Source organism: Chlamydotis macqueenii, chromosome 2, assembly GCF_036417535.1.
Source record: "Chlamydotis macqueenii isolate bChlMac1 chromosome 2, bChlMac1.mat, whole genome shotgun sequence".
Lineage (NCBI taxonomy): Eukaryota > Metazoa > Chordata > Aves > Otidiformes > Otididae > Chlamydotis > Chlamydotis macqueenii.
In genome coordinates this window covers 48,053,384-48,070,543 of record NC_141557.1, presented here as the reverse complement: position 1 = coordinate 48,070,543, position 17,160 = coordinate 48,053,384, and the positions used below count along the sequence as shown (strand labels likewise).

Below are 17,160 nucleotides of genomic sequence, written 5' to 3'. Positions count from 1 at the left end.
CTCTTCAGGCATTTCTTTTACCAAATTACTATTTCACTCCATCCTCATTGAATGTAAGTTATCATTTCTTTCCACCAGACCATGACTGAACTACCACAGCGCTGTGTACGGCACTCAGGAGCTTCACATAAATCATCCCAACTTCTCAGGGTCTTTTCAGGCACTTTGGTATCCCATTCATAGCAAGGCTTACGCTTTGGCTGAGGAAGGCAAGGCAGCACAGAAATGTGAAAGCCATTCAGTCTTGGGAAGAACTGGGAAAGAGTTGTCAGGGGAATGGGGTTCATGAAAGAGTCAACTGGGAAGGTTCACTTAGAGGACAGCTTGGTCGGTAGTGAAGGGGCAGAGGTTTGCGTATTAAAATTTCCATCCTTTTTCTGTGTCTGAGTGAGAGGCTGGGCACTTGCTCTCTTCTTTGTAGACAATCCCTGGGAAGGACTCAGGGCTCCACCACTTCCTTGCCCCACACACAAGCGAGGACCTCTGCATGTAAAATTCCTGTGTAGGTTATGGGAACCAGGAGCAGGGCTGAGCCCGCTGTTAGCTGGACTGTCTCAGTGTCTTGGTGGGGTGGCAGACCAGGGAGACACTGTGGGATGTCACTTCTTAGAAAGGCAGCAGATGCATAGGTGTGAAGGGCTGAGGGAAAGGAAGCACTTTCCCAAGGCTAAGGAGAGGTCAGGTTCCTGGGCAGGAAACGGTGAGGAGGGTGAACGTTGGCAACGGGAAAGTATTGCCTGGAGGTTGGAGTGACCCAAGAGAATGAGGTCAAGGCTCTGCCATGGAGGAAAATTCATTGAGAAGACAGCACCAGAGGCCATCAGTGAACTACAGTTTTGATGCCAAGCTCTACCATCTACTCTGCTTTGGAGGTTTTCACCTTCTGTTTGTGAAAGGTTCCTGTCAGCAAAAGAATTACAGAGAAAATAAGTTTTGGATTAGTTCTTTGAGCAAAGACATTTGATGCAGTTGGGTGGAGAAAGATAAACATTTTTTTCCAGCCCACCACTCTCATTGTTTCAGATACCAGCATGTGAATAGATTGAAAACGCCACGAACCACTGTGTGACCCAGGAATCTGCCCAGCCTTCTGTACCGGGGCACAACATGACTTCTGTGTGTGAAAGGAAATAAAACATTGCTGGTTTGACTTTGCTTAGCCTGGAACAAGAGGGAAGGATCACACTGACACTTGTGCTATCTGGAGCTGGAAATTCCTAACTGACATTAACTAGGACCCACTTGCTGATTGATAAGAGGCCCAGTTGCACTGAGTTTGGAGGATTGATGAAAAGTTTTATTCAAATCTATTCAGAAAATCCTGTCAATTCAAGCAACTAGATGAGACTTAATTACACGTAGTTTTACACCAAAGCCATTTTCTACTAACACTCAGGTTCAGAGGAAAGCCAGGACTGGCTTTATTTTGGAGGTATTTTTTTCCTTTGAGGAAGAAGACCATCTAGTGGTAAACACAGGAATTATCTTCTTGCTTTCAATCATTATTGAACAAGGAATGAACCCTCACAGATTTCAAATGAAAGCACATGTATCTTGAAATCTGAGTGTGTACTGAAGCTAAACCAAGCTGCATATAAGTCAGATTCTGATATGTTAGACTGGATATCCAGGTGTTTTCCACCAGCACAGTTCCTGGTTTGCCCAGTTCTCCTAGGTAGCACATGCTTACTGGAACAACTTGTTAGCAGCTGGGTGGTTCGGGCATGGACTACAGCTTGACATCAGCTAGTGTCCCCAAGCCCTTCCTCAGGACGCTGTGCAGGCTTTGCACCAGAGTTAGAGCTCGGATGGAAAAATACAAGTCAGGCTTGGCATGGTTACAGCCACCTTCAAAACTATTCTGCTGGCAGTGCAGATAGAGGGAAGGTTTCTTCTCAAACTTTTGCTATCCTTCCTCCCTACTAGAAAGTCACCAGACACCCTTCTGCACAGCAGTTCAGGATACACAGCTTCCAAATGCAGCTGGATCTTGTGGGTAGAGTCATGCAGCAGGAACAGAGAAGATTACAGTTCAAGAAAAAGAAAAAAATCAAGGATGGAAATATTTTTGCCTGTCCCTCCAGCATCCAGCATTTTGGCTTTATTTTTCAAGACACCAACATTAGGCCACCAAAGCTATGCTTCGCCTCTGGCATTAGCGTGGGGCAGAATTCATGTAAAAAGTAGTTGCATTGCTGGAATACAGGATGGAAATCAGTGCTGCTACGTGCCATTTGCACGTTTCATGCACAATCACTTTCTCAGGCAACTTAAACTTCTCTTTGAACGCTGTGTGCGTGCGTCAAGCAATAATTGTCTGGGTTTCCAGGCTGTTGTGGAGGACAGTTCAGCACAAGAGCCTGCCATGTTCTGGTAGGGGAGATCACAAGACCAGGTCCAGGGGACCTGCCTAGAGGAGCAACCCAAACCTGCAATATTAGAGTGCTGTACATGAAAATAGTAGTAGTAGTAGTATATATTAAAACAATGTCTATAGGAAATGAAAAACAATGCTGTCATTCCAGTTATTACAGAGAGGATTGAAGGCAGCTGAATGTAACAGCAGCCTTGTGTGCACACACATAAAGACAGATGTCATACAGAGTCCTAAATTAAAGCAGAGCTTTAACCCTTACCATGTGGGTGGGGTTTTTTTTCCTGATGCAAGGCCTTCTCCTGGCATTCCAGGCCCAGGTTTCTATCACAGCAATTCTCTGGGAAAACAAAGTTTCTCCCACTGGTCTGGGTTACCCACTGCTCCTAGAGGGCAGCCAAAGTACTTCTGAGGGTGCCCAGCAAAGATGTGGCTCCGCACTAGGGTGACAATTTTTACAAAATTGTACTTTAGGGCTTCAGTATGTCGTATTTTTCACCTGCATGCCAGTGAGCCCCTGGTTTTAACGTCTGCAGCTTACCTAGTCATAATTAAATTCAAATGATTCACATACAGCTTGGCAGACGAACTGAAACACAGTAAAAGGCAAGCAAGGGGATCTCTAATTGCTATTCATAACCAGGTCTTGCAACTATTACACTTAAGTAGCTTGAAGCCATGATCCAGATAATTAGAGATGATGTTCTTTTCCTGTACAATAGTTGCCAGGTTTCCATTAGTCATGGAAAGGCAAGAGTCTCATTCCCAATCCACTGCTTAAACCCTGATGTCTAATAGGTATTAGTGAATGAGCTCAACTCCAGCCTCAGCTCTAGGATGATTAGCTGTAATCTGAAACATAACAGCCTAAGCAACAACACCTCTTGCTTCCACTTAGGTTTTAAACCTATTTTAACTGCTTCTACCTGTTTTGTTTGCTGCTGTGCCATGTCTGCTTGACGCATCTTTCCGCAGTCTGGTGTGGCTGGAAGCTCTCGCAAGGAGGACTTTCACAGTCTATTGCCACCAGCTGCTGCTCAAGAGGAATGCGAAGGACTCAGTCAGGACTAAGGACCTCACGACAGCTGCCAAGGGGCAAAAACAGGACGCACATCTCCAGCAGGATGCCACCTGTCTCTGTCCACACTGACCAAAGTTTGGTGCAAGGTGCCGGCACAGACTGTTTCAGACCTAAGTGACGGAGATGACACAGAGACCTGCAGCTCCCTCTAAGGACAGCAGAGGGAGAGCTCTTGGCATTGACACAGCCCCCCAGAGACCCCACATCAACGCACGTGGCTGTTGTGGCAGGCTGCCAAGGGAACAATACAGGGGCTGGCCACTGCCTTTGTTTTAATTGCTGCCCAGTGCATGCCAAGCTGTGCAATTAGGATTTATTTGCATTCCCTCTGCAGTTGTCAAGGTTTGCACTTATGAACCATTCACTGTGGTTTCATTCTAAGCACAACGAAGTCCCATCTTCTTGGCTTATGAAGGAGATTTGTTGCTTCCCAGACACCAAATCTTATTTGTCTGTGAACCCTACGATGAACCCCACAGATGTCCAATGAGTCCATATGCCCGGGTTAACCCTGCAGCAAGAACTAGAATTACAAAACCGTTTTAAATGCACAAAGATTCAAAGTAAGCACAAGAATTGCCACTGTGAGCAGAACACACACTTAAACCTGCAGACTCAGACTTGGGTTGTGTGTCTGAAGACCCACTGTCCTCTCATTCATGGCCAGGTCTGTCCCCAGCTTCTGAACTCTTCAGTTGTCCCAGCACAACTGCTGCAGGATTATGTAAGTGGAGTGGATCTGAGGTTTTAACATTTGAGTTTATTTTTTAACTCAGTTTGCTGATCTGTCTCACCACAATGCCCCACAGACAGTGGTACTGGCCCAGCCAAGGTTAACAGAAACCAGTGGCTGGGGAAAAAAAAAAAAGGGATGACAGGCCTGCTTTGCTGCTGGGAAAAAGTTTAATGGGATGATGATGGGAGAGTAAAAGATACAACAAAATATTGCACAGAGATGTAGAATTTGCAAAAAAGCATCAGAGAAAAAAAGAATCCCCACATTTGTAGTAACATAAGTTCTTCGAGAGAGGTGCTGGACACATCCTGGAGACATGTCCCTGAAGATGGGTGTCCTGAGTTTGCTCAACGTGCCCAGGTCTCAGTGTCGACCTCTATGTCCTTAATCCACAGACATTGTTGAAATCGTGGCATGCCTCTGTGACTGAAGTAGGCCCCCTCAAGCTCTGTAATTAGTATCTCCCCATCCGTCCATTACTGTCCCTGTAGTGTCTTTTGCAGCTACTCAGGAAAGAGTTAAACAACCCTTCAGTACAGCCCCTACTGCAGTGAAAGGCTTCATCAGCAATGGTAGCAAAGGGTAAGCAGAGGTTTTGTACTGTGGCAAATGGCCCTGCTTTCCCCACGGGAAAAATAAAAGCTTCCTTGCAAAGTGCCAGGACCAGAAACTTTCTTAGACCAATGCATGCTGACATTCATAAAACTACTGCAGTGCTGATCCAGGCCTTGGATCACAGAAGAGATTTGATTTAAGAAGACTGAAGCTTAGTATAAAAGCCAAAAAAAAAAAAAAAAAAAAAAAAAAGAAGGGAGAAATACAGGTTCTGGCAGTTGTGCCAGTGCAACTAGGTTACTGTACATCTGCAAAGCCATTAATCACCTCCTGAGGGCTGGCAAGCTTTGTAACACAAGCGCACTTTTTAAGAGACAAATCTTTACCGTCACAGCCCTGACACGACTTATGTCCTCCTCACGCAGGAGCGGTTAGCGGTCAGCCAGCAGAGACCTCTGGGGCCATGCGGCCTGCCGGGCAGGGCGGCACCCCGGGGCACAGGAGACACAGCAGCTTCACCTCGCTGGCTGCACTCGCGTGAAAGGAAGGGTGAGCACACAACCCTGCGCACAACGGGGGAGACACAGGCGGTTTGTGGGGTGCCAGCTGGCTCCCCCAGTGTATTTGTGCCTCTTGAGCGGTGTTTTGTCCAGTGAGGAAGGCCTGAGGGAGGGGGATTTTTCCAAGGTGTTTGAGTGCAGAAGGGGGAAGCGCTCTGTTTCTTGGGAGTTTGCTTGGAATTCCAACCAGCTTGGGAACACGCAGGGACACTAGGAAACAGCACCACCCAAACCAAAAGCACTCAGGTGGGCTGTCACCCCACCGGGGCCTGTGTTGCCCCCGAGGGCCGGGGCTGGCAACCACACCAGCATGGAGAACAAGGAGCTTCAGCGACCCCCCCCGGGGGCCTCTCCCGTGGGAAACCGGGCTCTGAGCCGATGAGTCCCAGTTGCCCGTTACCCGCTCGACGACGCGAACACAGGGTCCAGCCCTAACGCCGCGCCCACGCGCCGCCACCGGCTGCCTCGGCCGCCTGGACGCGGCGCGGTGCACGCTGGGCACTGTAGTCCTTCAGCCCGGAGCGACGCTCCGCCCTCTAGGGCCGCGGGGGAGAGGGAGGACTCGACTTCCCGTGAGGCAGCGCGGGGGCGGTGGTGGCCATCACGTGCCTGGCGCGGCGCGGGCGATCCGCCATTTTGTGAGGGAAAAGGGTGGCTGCTGCCCCTTAGCGGTAGTGTAGGGCGGTGTACTGGGGGGGCGAGGGTGAGGGGCGGGGGGGTTCCCCTCCCCTTTTTATTTCGCTTTGCGCTTTCTCCTCCTTTTACGCCTTTCTCTCGCTCTCTGCCCTGTTTAGATTCGCCCCCTCCCTTCGCTTTTGTCATCCCTCCCCTCCCTCCCTCCCCGCCCCGCTCCCCGCCCCTGCCGGCACTGCGGAGCCGGAGACGTGACCCGAGCGGACCCAACCGCGGCCTTTTCCCCGCTGCCCCAGCCTCTCGCCGCATAGTCGCATGTCATCTATCCAGAACCTCCAATCCTTCGGTAAGAGCTGCCCCCCTCCCCCCGCCGCCGACACCCCACCACCCTCTTGGGCTGTAGGGAGCCCCACGGTCACCCCCTCGCCAACCCCCCCCCGTGGCTGGGGCTGCCCCCCCGCCCCCCCCGCCCCCGCCATCCCGTCCCCGGCCCACTGTCCGTGCTGCCACGGTATCGTCGGGCTTTCCCGAGGGCGGCCGGTGCCCCCGGCAGCCCCCCGCGGTGACATTGCAGCCGTTGCTGAGCGGGTGTTGCCGTCCCCGGCGCTGCCCGCCCTGCTCGGTAAGGGCGGCTCTGACTGCTCGTCCTTGTCCTCCGGCGGCGCCGGCCTGGGGACGCACACTGTGTGTGCCGCGGAGAGACATCGGGTGGGAGACTCTTCTCCCTCCCTGTTGGCTGCCTTTCTGCTCCCGGAGGAGGTGCTGCCGTGTACCGTGCTCTGGCACCCCACGCTGCGCTGTTTGCCTGAATGTCTGGTAGCACACCAAATGAGGCTTATCTGTCAACTCTGCAGTCTCAAAGTTGTAATCTTTGTGGGCAAAGGGAGAATGGGTTTGTCTCCTCTGCTGAGGAAGGCAATCATCTTCTCAGTTCCAAGTGTTGATTTGCTGCCTCATCTTATCCTTAGTAGTGCCCCAAAACCTGATAGATGTCCTGCATTGTTTCTATAGATCGAGCTATACAGATGGTAGGTCATTTCTGCTGTATTCGCAGGGAAGTTTACTATGCTGGGCCATGGTTCTCTATCTCCCTTTATCTGTAGGCAACAGAAGTGAGCAAGTTAACACTTTATAAGATAACGCTGTCAGGCTTCTGGTCTCAGTTTTGTCTCTGATATTCTGCGCATATAAGCCATATGAGAAGGTTATGTTAATCATCATTTGGGAGCTGATCCTGTACTTAGGAAGGTGCCTAAAGGATTTGTTTGCAGTAATCCAGTGTTAACACCTACAGCGCTGGCTTATCTCCAGCCTCGAGTCCTAAACTCTGCCAAGTGATTTTCATACCCAAGTCTCCTTCTTCTTTCACCTTTTATTTGACTGAAGTATTCTATTAGTGTTTGCCCCGCGAGCTGTGGGGCACAGTGAAATTCAGCATGTTTTAACAAATGCCTTAGTAGAAATTAAGCCAGCGCTGTATTTCTTTCCTGTGGTACTTCCATCCTCATGATGCTTTCAGTGCCTTTAATGACCTTGTCATTCTTGTTTCTACAAGAGTCAGCCTGTCTGCAGCTGACCTACTTCTGTCCCTATTTCTGCTGAAGTTTTAGCCTTTTGGGGCATTTGTTTCAAGTGGATGGCAAAACTTGATCAGTGTTTGTAGGTTTGAGTTTGGGAAATTGTAGCTTGCATGGCTGTTGAACCTACATTCTCCGAAAACTGGACTCTTCAATATGATCCTGATTAGTATCCCAAAATTACCTGTGATTTGTTTTAAACGAAATAATACTTGAAGTACTTCATACTTCAAGATTTATTTGGAGCTACTGATTAGGAAACTTGTAGGGCTATCGAATTTCTTGACAGAGTGAGTGTTAAATATGTTTTTGTGGAGAACAGAGTATAAGTATAACCTAGAAACCCTTCTTCTTCCTAAATACCTTCCTGTTTCACTTGTGCTAGATAAATTTAAGCTTGGAAGAATTTGAGAACTGACCTTTCAGTCAGTTTAACCTTAGGTCAAAGCCTAAATGAATCTTGTTACAATTCTTGGGTAAAACTACTGACTGGCAGAGGGGTCCTGGTTTACAGACAGCCTCTGACATCTGTTAGTGTGTTGCTGTGTTTTGTTTACATTGGTAGCCAAGAATTACGTTTATGTCTTAAAATGCTGGTAGTGTGGTAGTTGTCACAGTATAGGACTTCTGTTCTGGACCTGTAAAAGAATGTGTGTACAAGGGCTTTTTGATTTTTCTGTACTTATCAGTTGATCTGATGAAAGATAGGACTTACGTATTTCACTTAAAATGCATGTGGCTGTCTAAAACATATACACTTGATGTTCTCTCAGAAACATGTTTTTGGGTTCAGAGCTTCAAGATTTACAGTTTGCAAGAAATAGTGAAGTAAATTGGTACTGTAGCTGAAAACTAGCATTGAAGAAACTGGATGTGTAACAGTTGAGAGTGCTATGCTGGGTTAGTAGGTGTTCTGGTTTCAGCTGGGATAGAGTTAATTTTCTTCCTAGTAGCTGGTATAGTGCTGTATTTTGGATTTAGTACCAGAATAATGTTGATAATACACTGATGTTTTAGTTGTTGCTAAGCAGTGCTTACACTAAGTCAAGGACTTTTCAACTTCTCTTGCCTGCCAGCGAGAAGGCTGGAGGTGCACAGTAAGCTGGGAAGGGACACAGCCAGGACAGCTGACCCAAGCTGGCCAGAGGGATATTCCATACCATATGATGTCATGCTGAATATATAAACTGGAGGGGTTGGCCGGGAGAGGCAGTGGCCACTGCTCAGGGACCGGCTGGGCATCAGTTGGTTGATGGTGAGCAATTGTTCTTCATTTGCATCACTTGTCTGTCTTGGATTTTATTTCCCTCTTTTTGTTGTTTTCTTTTTCATTATAATATTATTGTTCTTGTTGCTATTACTAGTATTATATTTGAATTATTAAATTGCTCTTATCTCAACCCACAAGTTTTACCTTTTTTTTCCAATTCTCTCCCCCATCCCACTGGGCAGGGGGAGTGAGCAAATGGCTCTGTGGTGTTTAGCTGCCTGCCCGGTAAAGCCACAACCGCAGACTAGTGAGACTTAATACAGCTGTAGAAAAAAATACTCTGACTTTAACAGTGTATTTTTAAGCAGGGAGAAAACAGCAAGATTATTCCCTAAATAAGGCTCTTTGACGTGAGAAACTTACCTGTTAGTTTTTGAGCTTGAGTGTTTTCCTTTGTGGGAATTACATGAATCTTCTTCCTCCTCCAGACCCCTTTGCTGATGCAACAAAGGGTGACGACTTACTCCCGGCGGGGACTGAGGATTACATTCATATAAGGATCCAGCAACGAAACGGAAGAAAGACTCTGACAACTGTTCAGGGAATTGCAGATGATTATGACAAGAAGAAACTTGTGAAAGCTTTCAAAAAGGTAAAGTTGCTGATTTGGTAAAATAATAAAGGAGTATCATAGCTTTTAATACTAAGTAACAGAATATTTGTTTTATTTCATTCTTACCAGTGCACATCACTTTCATATTCAGGTTGATCCCTTTCCCTGTCTTTCTCAAAACTCATATCAGTGTCTAGTGACACTATTTTTTGCTAAAAAGTTAAACGCTTCTTTCCTATAAACAAATAAATAAAATATAGTCTGAATATTTCATTAAAATTTCCTGAATATCTGGCTTTGTTGATGTGAAGAATAAAATCAGTTTAAAGTAGAACTGGTTTTGCAGTCCTGCTCCTGTCATAGCTGGGCTGCTGTTGAAATACACACCTTGAATTTCACCAGGATGAAAATGCTTATTTTAAAATAAGTTTAAAATGAATCGAAAGGCTGTATGTTATGACTTTCTTTTCTTTTCTTATAATGAACTTCTGCACAGTACTTAATCCTGTCTTTGCCTGAATTTGCCATCAGCAGCTTAGTTTGTGTCTGTATGCATCAACAAATATATTTAATTTACTCTCAAAACCGATGTAGAACAGATCTAGCCTTTGCCTTGCTTGGCATCAGAATTTAGTAAGCAGCTTCTGTGGCAGGATTCTGCTGAAAGGACTTACTAGGCGAAACCGTAATATACGTTGGATGCCTTACAATATGAATGTTTCTCTCTAGAAATTTGCTTGTAATGGTACTGTGATTGAACATCCTGAATACGGTGAAGTTATCCAGCTTCAAGGTGACCAGAGGAAGAACATTTGCCAATTCCTTTTGGAGGTGAGGGACTGCAGATAAATATCTAAACCTCTCTGGAAGCAATGGAGTGATAGGTGGCACTGATATTAATTAACCAGCTAAAGATGTTCACTGTAGCTCCTTTGTATTTTCAGCCAAAAAGTAAAATGACACTTGCAGAATGAGAGTAAAACTCCAGTACGAATCAAAGCACTGTAGAATACATTTACCCTGCTACCACATACCACCTGTTCTCTGGCAGTGCAACTTGAATTCTTCATTTGTGAAATCAAGTGTTCAATGCAAGTGATAATTTTGAGAACACTATAGAGGAAAGAGTCATTCACCACTAGCTTACTGATGCAAATAATGGTGTAGAGATGTTATACTGTCAAAGAATAAGTGCAAGAACTACAGAGCAAGTCAGATGTCTGATAAGATTTTGTTTTTTGTGTAGGTAGTTCGTATGTTTCAGCCCAGAAACATTCTGGAAGCTAGAAAACTTCTGTATTGAGTATATAGTGTATTGCAGTTTCTTTAATCAAAGTACAAGATTGTGGTAACTTGATATCACTATCATATCCTAAGCTTATAAGCTTTACTGAAATATTTTGCTTTTTTCCTTTAGATTGGCATTGTCAAGGAAGAACAACTGAAAGTTCATGGTTTCTAAAAAACTTGTACTCTCATGAAGAACCCTGCAGTATTTGGTCTTACCTAGCCTGACTCTTCTGTGGAAAATGAATCTTTGCAGTGAATGGACTTCCCTGTTACCTGAACATTTAAAATTTGATTTGGATTTGCATGACTGTGTGAAACATGTGGTGTGTAGACTAGAAACACATAAAAAAACTTCAGTAAGGTGGTAATGAAGACACTTGTGAATTTTAACACATTTCCAATGGAAATGTTTTAGCGATGATTGTTCAGTTTACTACTCTCCACCTGACTTAAATGTGTGGGTTGTATTAAAATAGTGTGTATTGTTGTTTAGAAATAAAAATTTATTCATATATTTTCTAGGCTATCTGAAATGCTTTAGCTTAAGTTTTAAACTAGCACAGCAGCCTTATTAAAGAGTGGCTAAAATGTTTTGTGACAAGTGTAGCTCACTGCTCATTGAATAAATTGGAAAATCTGCATGATGAAGTATTAGCTAATTAATCCCAGTAGATTAGCTTGATGTGATTCTATCCTGTAGCTATAAGACCAGAGCTTTAGTCTTTTGTGTAGGAGTGTCTTAGTAGCAGCATGATAAGACACCAGTTGTTTGCTGGGTAAGTAATTGGATCTTCTCTAAAATTTACTGCAGTGACTATGAAAGAATAGTGTTAAGCATAGTAGGACTAAAATAAGCTGAACTCCTTAAGGCTGCTATGACTGCAAACATGTTGAACATCTATGTTTTACACAGTACTCGCAAAACATTTGAAGGAAGTGCATGGGGTTTTCTGTCTCTTTATGTCACTGAGTGAAGAGGAAAGACATTGAGCTGGCTTCTGCTGTGACTGTGTATGTAATGTTGGCAAGCAGAGTGCTTTTGTTAGCTTGTAGTGTTACCTGCAGAAGTAAGGAAGGGAACAGCTCTAATGTGGAAGGGGTTTGTAATGGGGTTTGGGTGTTACTACAGAAAGCTGATTTAGTCTACTTTTCTAGCAGGCAATTCATTCACTATGATCTGAGGTTATAATAGGTTGATTCCACCATGCTTTTCATGTAGTTAGCTGTAGGCATTTGGTATTCTGCTTTTAAGACATGTCTCTTTACAGAATGAGATTACTTAATTTGGTGAAACACGCAGATCTTATCTTTCATCTGAGATAGACGTGGAAACAATTCAAAACATGCTGAGCTGGGAAACCATAAGAATACTGGGAAATGTTAAAAAAAAAAAAACTTCTTGTAATGTCATGTATTTTCTGGAAAGGAAGAAAGAGACATTTTTTTACTGCTAAGACTTATTAATAACGTAGAGAAAAAAAAGAATTGCCTGTACCTGTACTTTGTTTCCTGTTCAGACTTGCCTTTATAAAGAGAAATGCTCAATTTTAACTCATTTGAACCTTTTTTTTTAAGATTCTGAATTCAGATATGAAAATTTATGGCACTTAAAACACTATGGGGAGCATTCTAAAGCATTCATGTAACATTTTTTTTTCTCTGTCTGGTCTAGACAATTCCATCTGTAAGAATCCAGTGTCCAGTCTCTCAGTCTCCACAAATTCTGCCTGGTGTTACAGATCTTAACTGTTCCAGAAAAAGGATCTTCCAGAAGATTGTATACTGTTAAGGTATAATGTGTTCAGGAGGAGGAGGAGAGAAAGCTTGCTGCAAAACATGAAATACCGGCATGCAATATGAAGAATCCTTATGCTAATCTTGCACATTAGCAGAATAAAATCATTGTACCGCAAGTTTACCTAGTCCTGATTCATAGATGCTAAAGTAATGAATCCTTTGGGGGTATGTAGCACTTAGTGATTTTCATTTTATCAAATGCCAGAAAAAACTGACATTCTCATTTAAAGCATGTTCCTTTTCCAAGAGGAAAAACAAGCAGTATCTTCTCCTGTTTCACTGGTATTACATGAGTACTTCTAGTGGGTTTTTGAATTGGAGATTAACAAATTATTAGCAAGTCTCATGTGTTACTGAGTCAGTCTTCATTTCAGATGGCATTCCATTAACTTTTACTACCTAATCTTGAGTCATTTCTCCATAGTCATTCTGCTTGGAATAAATTAAGAAAAACCTTTGGTTTCTTCCTCATTTAAATAAGTCCTTTCTGACAGAAGGAACTTTGCAGCTGATAAGTGGCTTGTTTTTTATTCTCTAGTGGAGCTGCTTGTGTTTTGACCTTTGAAGGGCAAAACTGAAAGGAGGTGGAATAAGAAGTAACACATTTGAAGTTTCAATAGATGAGATTTGTTGTGGCAACAGTCTTTCTAGAAGGAAATAAATTCTTGTCCTTGAAGTGTTTTAAACTAGAATAGTGTTTTGGTAAGATTGTAACTAGCCATGTTACAAGCCCAAGTCTCTTTGCATGTTCTAAAGGAAAGACTTCCGCCATTTCGTGTTTTATCATCTTACACAGAAACTTCTTTGTCAAAGCTCAGCCTATTTGGAATATATATGCATGTTTCAAGAATGCTGAAAAACATTAAAGACTCTGGGAAAGAACTGTTTGAATTACTACCATGAAAACCTGTTTTCACAGTGAAGGCAGATTTCAGTCTTTCCATCTGTTCCAAAATAGGGTAAAAAATGTGGCCCATAGTTGTCAAGGCAGTAAAAGGAGCTAATTATTTGAAAACTCACTAGTAGAACTTGAGACAGGGCAAGCTCAGGCTGCAAGGAGTGGTAGCTTCTTTTTGTTGGAGTATTGTGAAATCTGTGTCCTTCAGGTCTCCAAATCAAGATTGCCACCTTAGTGATATCTAGGCTTAACCACAGGCTGCAATTGGATGTAGGAACTGCTGCTTCAAATTCACAGCCTTGCTGTGCATTGTTGTATTAGGCTGTTGTAGCTGATTCTTTTAACTGATACACTGGAGTAAGGTGTTGCATAAATAAATTCACTGTCTATTCAGAGCTTACATCTACTTAATACAGCTATGAACAATGAAACCATCGCTTCCCGAACAGTGGCAGCAGTCCTTATTTGTAGAAGATGAGATTTAGTAATTTAAGTCTGTAGGCTTCCTACTTCTTGTTGTATGAATGACCAGACCCTTGACCTTCACCTGTGGTCTGCTAAATCTGACTGTGTGTTTGAGATGAGCATGAAGAGCACAACTATGGGCAGTTGAGCAATAGTTTTCTCAAGTGGAAGAACCCTTCAAAAGAATATTGCCTGGATTGTACGTGTGTACTATTCGTTGGTTTGATGGCTTTGCTTATACCTTACTTCCTGCACTACATTCTTGCACACGCTACTTGAAAAGCATTTTGTTCTGGATAATTTTTCAGAGGAAGGATGAGAGAACCCCACCAAAAAAAAATGACCTTAGGAAATAAGTTTATATTTTAAGTCTGTTTTCATTCACTTAGATTCTCCTGGGCTGCGAGACCTCTTTAACGTTGTCATTGATGTTTCTGTATCTTTAAAAATCCTTCTTGAACTTCCGTGAGAGCTTGGCATTTAAGATTCTAAATATATCTAAATACATTATAAAATTTTAAATTGTGAAGAGTTGTTGATGCTTAAGTTTTAAATATTTGAAAATAATTAAGCAGAGCTTTACATTTTGTCCTAATCTGCCATCCTGCTTATAAACGGTATGCAGTTGCCCTAAAGATGCATATGTATTTACAGATCTGCCAGTAAGCAGATATGCCCGCTGTAGTGCGATACCATGTTTGTAGTTTTTGTAAGATCTTATCTAATGTGCTGCGCTGTTACAGGCTGGACTACTTTAATTTTACAGTATAGGACAGGTGTACTTTCCGTTCCAGTCAGCAATTACCTTTTCTTTAATCCTTCTGGAAGGCTCTAGTGTGCAGTAGCCATGTGTTACAGCCTTGTTTAAAGTGGCTCAGTAGTTCCTCTTACTATGTGAAAGTATATCCAAGATTGGTACGTAGTGAGTTAAAGAATGGGGGAGGCCTTTCTGTAGATTTCTTTGGGACACAGTGGGAGCTACTGTCACTTCCGGTGTGTTTAGTGTTGATTAGTGTTACTGAGTGTTCCTCTAATTAGTGTGCTACTGCCACTAGGGAAATGGAAGTGATCTGAGTGTCATGTGTATTTAAATATTAATAATATGTCTTCCTCCCACAACTGTCCATACATCCATACCCAGTTTAGTTTGGAGTGTGTCCCCCATGCACGGCAACATGAAGGTTATTTTCCAGTTGCCAGATCAAAAGCTCTCAAGATGAATAAGGGAAAAATATGACATAATTGTTTTGTGTTTCCTTTATGGACGCTTCATGCCTGCCTTTTCCAGTTTACATTAAAAAAAAAAATCTCAGAAGAGGATTTGTACTTGGCATGCCTTTTTAGTGTTTGCTACATGCCTGTGATTGATCTCTTTATGAACAAGTCTTAACCTGTATTGGAGTATTGCTAGACAGCTGAGACAACAAAGTCTTTTGAAATAAAATGTACCAATGTTATTTTACGTATGCTTTTCTTAAACAAATGGAATTTTATGCTACTAGTAAGGAGGATTATTTTTTTTTTTTTGTGGAAGATAGAAGTAGTGTAATTTAACAGTGATGTATGTGATTTTCTTGTAATCAGCTTTGATTTCTTCAAGAAATGTTATATTTCCTCTTTTCAATTTCTGCCATGATCTGTACTAACCAACTCTGAAAATATTGTGACTTGTACTGGGATATCATAGCTGTAAAATAAGATGATGATATTGGCTTGAGGTCTAAAATTTTGGGTAGAAGATGATCATTAATTTCTTGACTAAGCAAAATGCAGAGTGTTTTAAGATTAAGCTAGTAATATGTGCTCAAGTTTGATCTCAGCTGTTTTAGAATGTTTTGCATCTGAGAAATGTGACAGCACATTTTTGAAATTAATTTTGAGTCTGGTTAAAAGTACTTGTGTATGTAATAAATGCTTTTTCCCATTTTAAGCCATCTTTGCTATGATTATGCAGCAAAAAACTTCCGTGATACAGGCTCAGCTCTCCAAGTTATGAGTAGCTGGACTCTGCAGACATGGTTGCAAGTAGACTGGTCATGCTCCTCAAAGACAGGATTTTGCTGTCAGCTGTGTTTGTGGTCCCTCTCACAATTGGAGAGGGAAACTGCGCTGTTCTTACCATACAGACGGACAAGCCTTGGGTATCATGATGGAACAGCTAACCCCGTGAAAGAGGAGACACTGCAGTTGTTTCAGTACCCTGTCCCCCATGTGAACTAGAAGGTTCCTCTTTTAGGGTAACCCAGCAAATGACCAGAACACATTGATGTGTAATCAGAGAATAGTTCTGCAGTAGGAAGGTTAAAAATAATCTGACTCAAAAGTCTGACTGCAAAAATGTACTGAAGGGCAGGGCAGCCCCTGTTGTGGAGGAAACAGCCTTTAGTTACTCTCTAGCAGAGAAAGTTAAGATACTCATGTGATGGGGGTACCTCCTGGTGAGTGATGGGCTACACCTCAATAAATGCCAGAACAGGCATCGGTGGTATTAGCACATCTGTACTTGGTAACAGATGGTGAGAAGGATGGCCCTGCAAACTGGTACTTGTCAGCATCTGTACAGTCCTTGTCAGTATCTGAGTTACACCTGGAACTCAAAGCCCACATCTGAATTAGGACTTGAAGATACAGAACAAAACCACTGTCCAGGTTCCTGTAGTAAACAGTAAAGGAGCACCTGTGAGATTTCCAGGTCTTGGCTGGTTCTCATAGCAGTTCAGCCTGGGTCTGGCAATAAATTAAAGCAGCACTCTGGTCATGGGACATGATCTCATGATCTGACCTCACAGAAATGGACATCTACTGTGGGTCTGTCCCTACAGTCCTGTAATTACTTTTTGTCTGTCCAAAAGTAGTGTCTTGACAGCGTCAGGGCAGTACCCTTTGCGCAGGGAAAATTGACAGTTGTCCACCATGGAGATTTACAGGGGAAAAAAAAACCAAAGAAACCTGTAAAATTCTAGAAATCATCAAGGCCAACATTCAGAAAACAACAGAGGAGCATGTGAGGACACAATTTTGTAGAGAAGCAAAAGCACCCTCTTGCTAGCAGCTGCATATTGCTGGATGAGGCTACAGGCAGTAGGAATGCAAAGGAAAGATGCTTAAAATGTTAATAGCCCTTGCATAGCTGTCTCAAGGCAAAAGTGGTGGTGTGTTACTTGGGAAATTTTGTGTCTAGGCTGTGTTCTTAGTTCTGTTTACTCGGTGCGCCCCCTCTCCCCAGTCACTGAAATTATAGGGGAAGATCTCTATTCCCCTGTTAGTTTCTAGTGTCTTATTATCTGTCTCAGTTTGATTTCAGGCTACTAATATTAATGCTGTTAAGGTGTGTTTTCAGGAGGATATTAGGAATGCTTTAAAAGGAAAGC

General features: G+C 43.2%; 1 protein-coding gene across 2 annotated transcripts; it reads left to right on the top strand.

Moving 5' to 3' along the window:
- The first annotated feature begins 5,950 nt into the window (after nucleotides 1-5,950).
- Nucleotides 5,951-15,719, top strand: EIF1B (eukaryotic translation initiation factor 1B). 2 transcript variants are annotated; one of them, XR_015257923.1, is made up of 6 exons: nucleotides 5,951-6,285; nucleotides 9,215-9,378; nucleotides 10,069-10,170; nucleotides 10,757-10,952; nucleotides 12,302-14,470; nucleotides 14,504-15,719. XR_015257923.1 is itself a non-coding variant. In XM_086742859.1 (4 exons), the coding sequence occupies exons 1-4, from the start codon at nucleotides 6,255-6,257 to the stop codon at nucleotides 10,799-10,801; spliced, it is 342 nt and encodes a 113-aa protein (XP_086598985.1). In that variant the 5' UTR covers nucleotides 5,951-6,254; the 3' UTR covers nucleotides 10,802-11,143. The 2 variants fall into 2 exon arrangements, 1 of the variants encoding a protein (XP_086598985.1); XM_086742859.1 differs by lacking the exons at nucleotides 12,302-14,470; nucleotides 14,504-15,719 and having other exon boundaries at nucleotides 10,757-11,143.
- Nucleotides 15,720-17,160: the final 1,441 nt, after the last annotated feature.